The following is a 2,045-nucleotide window of genomic DNA, read 5'->3' as shown; positions in this document are numbered from 1 at the left end:
CACACACACACACACACACACACACACACACACACACACACACACACTAAATCTTGAAAAAGTAAATGGACCTGGATGAACAACAACTCATTTAGGGAATACTTTTTTATTTGTTTGCTAAAATAGGGTCTCACTATAACTCAGACTTACTTGGGAGTCCTTATGTAGCTAGGTTGGACCTGAACTAGTGTTCTTATTAATTTACTGTTTCCCAATGCTGGGATTACAGGTGTTTGCCATCACATCTGGATCAGTGAAAATTTTTGGGCATCTTGAAGACAGCGTGTCTAGGCTTATCTCTCATTCTATTTTTCTCCAGTTAATTTTGTGATATTGGAAAAGTGATTCAATCTCCTGATGCCTCAATTCCATCAATTATAAGATGAAGACAAAAATAGTAGGATATCATCATAATGATCATTATCACCACCATCATCCTCATCACCATTACCACCATCATTAGCAGCAGCAGCTTCTTATAGGGTGGTTGTCAGAATTAGACAATACCAGGCAATTCTAGCATAAACAATTGCCATTTTTCTGAAACGCCATGGTCAGTACATTCTCTTGTCAACACTAGGCATTTTTTCATCTACAAGAGTGTATCACCATACTCAACCTTGATACTGGCATTTCAGACTTCAGAGGGTTGCGTGAATGGGATGTCTTAAATCCTAGAATATACTGTATGGCTCCTGACTCCTAACCTCAGGATTCTTCCTGAAATGAAACATTTATTTTGGCCTCAGCTGAATTTGCTAACTTGACTAACATCCCCAGACCTGGTCCTGTCTTACTGCCACCTTTCTGTTGGATGTGGCAACAATTAATTCAGTTCCTACTATGTCCCATGCACTACCTCATGAGAGGCTAAGTGACTTGTCTAGGAAACACAGCCAGTAGGTGGGAGTTTACTCTTGCAGTTTGGCCTCAGAGTTAATGTATGAAACTATTGTGCTTTTTATTGTTTGACACAGACCGATGAATCAGTTATCATAAGTGCAGGAACAATGGCCATCCTTACTTATTACCTACCAACTACCATGTGTTGGGTGAATTCAGCAGATCCTCTCAACAATCCTGAATTATTCCTGGCTCCATCCCTGCTCTAATTGCTTATTCAGGTTTTTTTTTTTCTATATTATTTTCAGTATATGCACTGTGTTTTTGTTCACTATTTGACATCAAAATCCATGTGCTTTCACTCTCTATGACAGTACATCGTTTGTGAACAAATCAAAGGATGGACGTGGCTGAGCTTTTTAATATCTAAGACTATGGACGTTCCAAGTTACTTGTTGGGGTGTGTAGGATTTGAAACTTCTCCCACAGGCTCATTTGAACACTTGTTTACCTGTTGGTGACACTGTTTGGGGAGGTTACGGAATCCTTTAAGCCTTGCTAGAGGAAGTATGTCAACCAGACTATGACATCTGTTCTATTGTGGGATTCCCGATCAGGAACCATAAGCCAATACAAACAGTTTCTTCTCTAAGTTGCTTTTGGCTATGGTATTTTATCACAGGAACAGAAAAATAGCTAAGACAGGGTGTCTACTCCTAAGCACGATTTGGGCTTAATGCATTTGAAGAATGAACTTAATTATGAGATTCTGAAGCTTAAATTTAACTCAAGATGGTCATTTTATCTAGGCAACCAAACCCCCCATGAAAATGCCCATTTTTTTTTCTAGCGTCACATGCAGTCTTTCCAGTTCTTTTCAAAGTCCTATGATGTGAGAAAAAGAATATCGTTAAGCCAGTGGGCTTGATAAATTAAGATCCAGGTTCAAACCTCTGTACTACAAAATCAACCAAACAAATGAACAATAAAAAATTTCAAAGCTAAAATTAGAATAATGGAGAAATTATAGAAAACAACGTACAGAGGCTACAATACAAGAGAATTCTGTTTTTTGTGCCTTTCTCAGGGTACCCTGAGAGATTGCGTTCCTACCTTAACATCTCTATGGCTGTTCTCTGGCAAAGAGAGGCGGAATCTGAAAGGAAACAGGAAGAGGATAAAGGAAGGTAGATGTATGAGGG

At 38.9% G+C, this 2,045-nt stretch overlaps 1 protein-coding gene across 1 annotated transcript in view; it reads right to left on the bottom strand.

Annotated features, from left to right (window-relative positions):
- The window catches only part of Bpifc (BPI fold containing family C), a 56,386-nt gene that overhangs the window by 3,375 nt on the left and 50,966 nt on the right, over window positions 1-2,045 (bottom strand). The window contains exon 13 of the mRNA XM_055627952.1: window positions 1,957-1,999. Coding sequence (XP_055483927.1) covers window positions 1,957-1,999 — 43 coding nt within the window. The remainder of the gene's footprint in view (window positions 1-1,956; window positions 2,000-2,045) is intronic.

The sequence above is a fragment of the Psammomys obesus genome, unplaced genomic scaffold, assembly GCF_907164565.1.
Source record: "Psammomys obesus unplaced genomic scaffold, mPsaObe1.curated_primary_1811, whole genome shotgun sequence".
Classification (NCBI taxonomy): Eukaryota; Metazoa; Chordata; class Mammalia; order Rodentia; family Muridae; genus Psammomys; species Psammomys obesus.
Note: the sequence above shows the minus strand (reverse complement) of the source record. Positions and strands in the feature narration are given on the sequence as shown.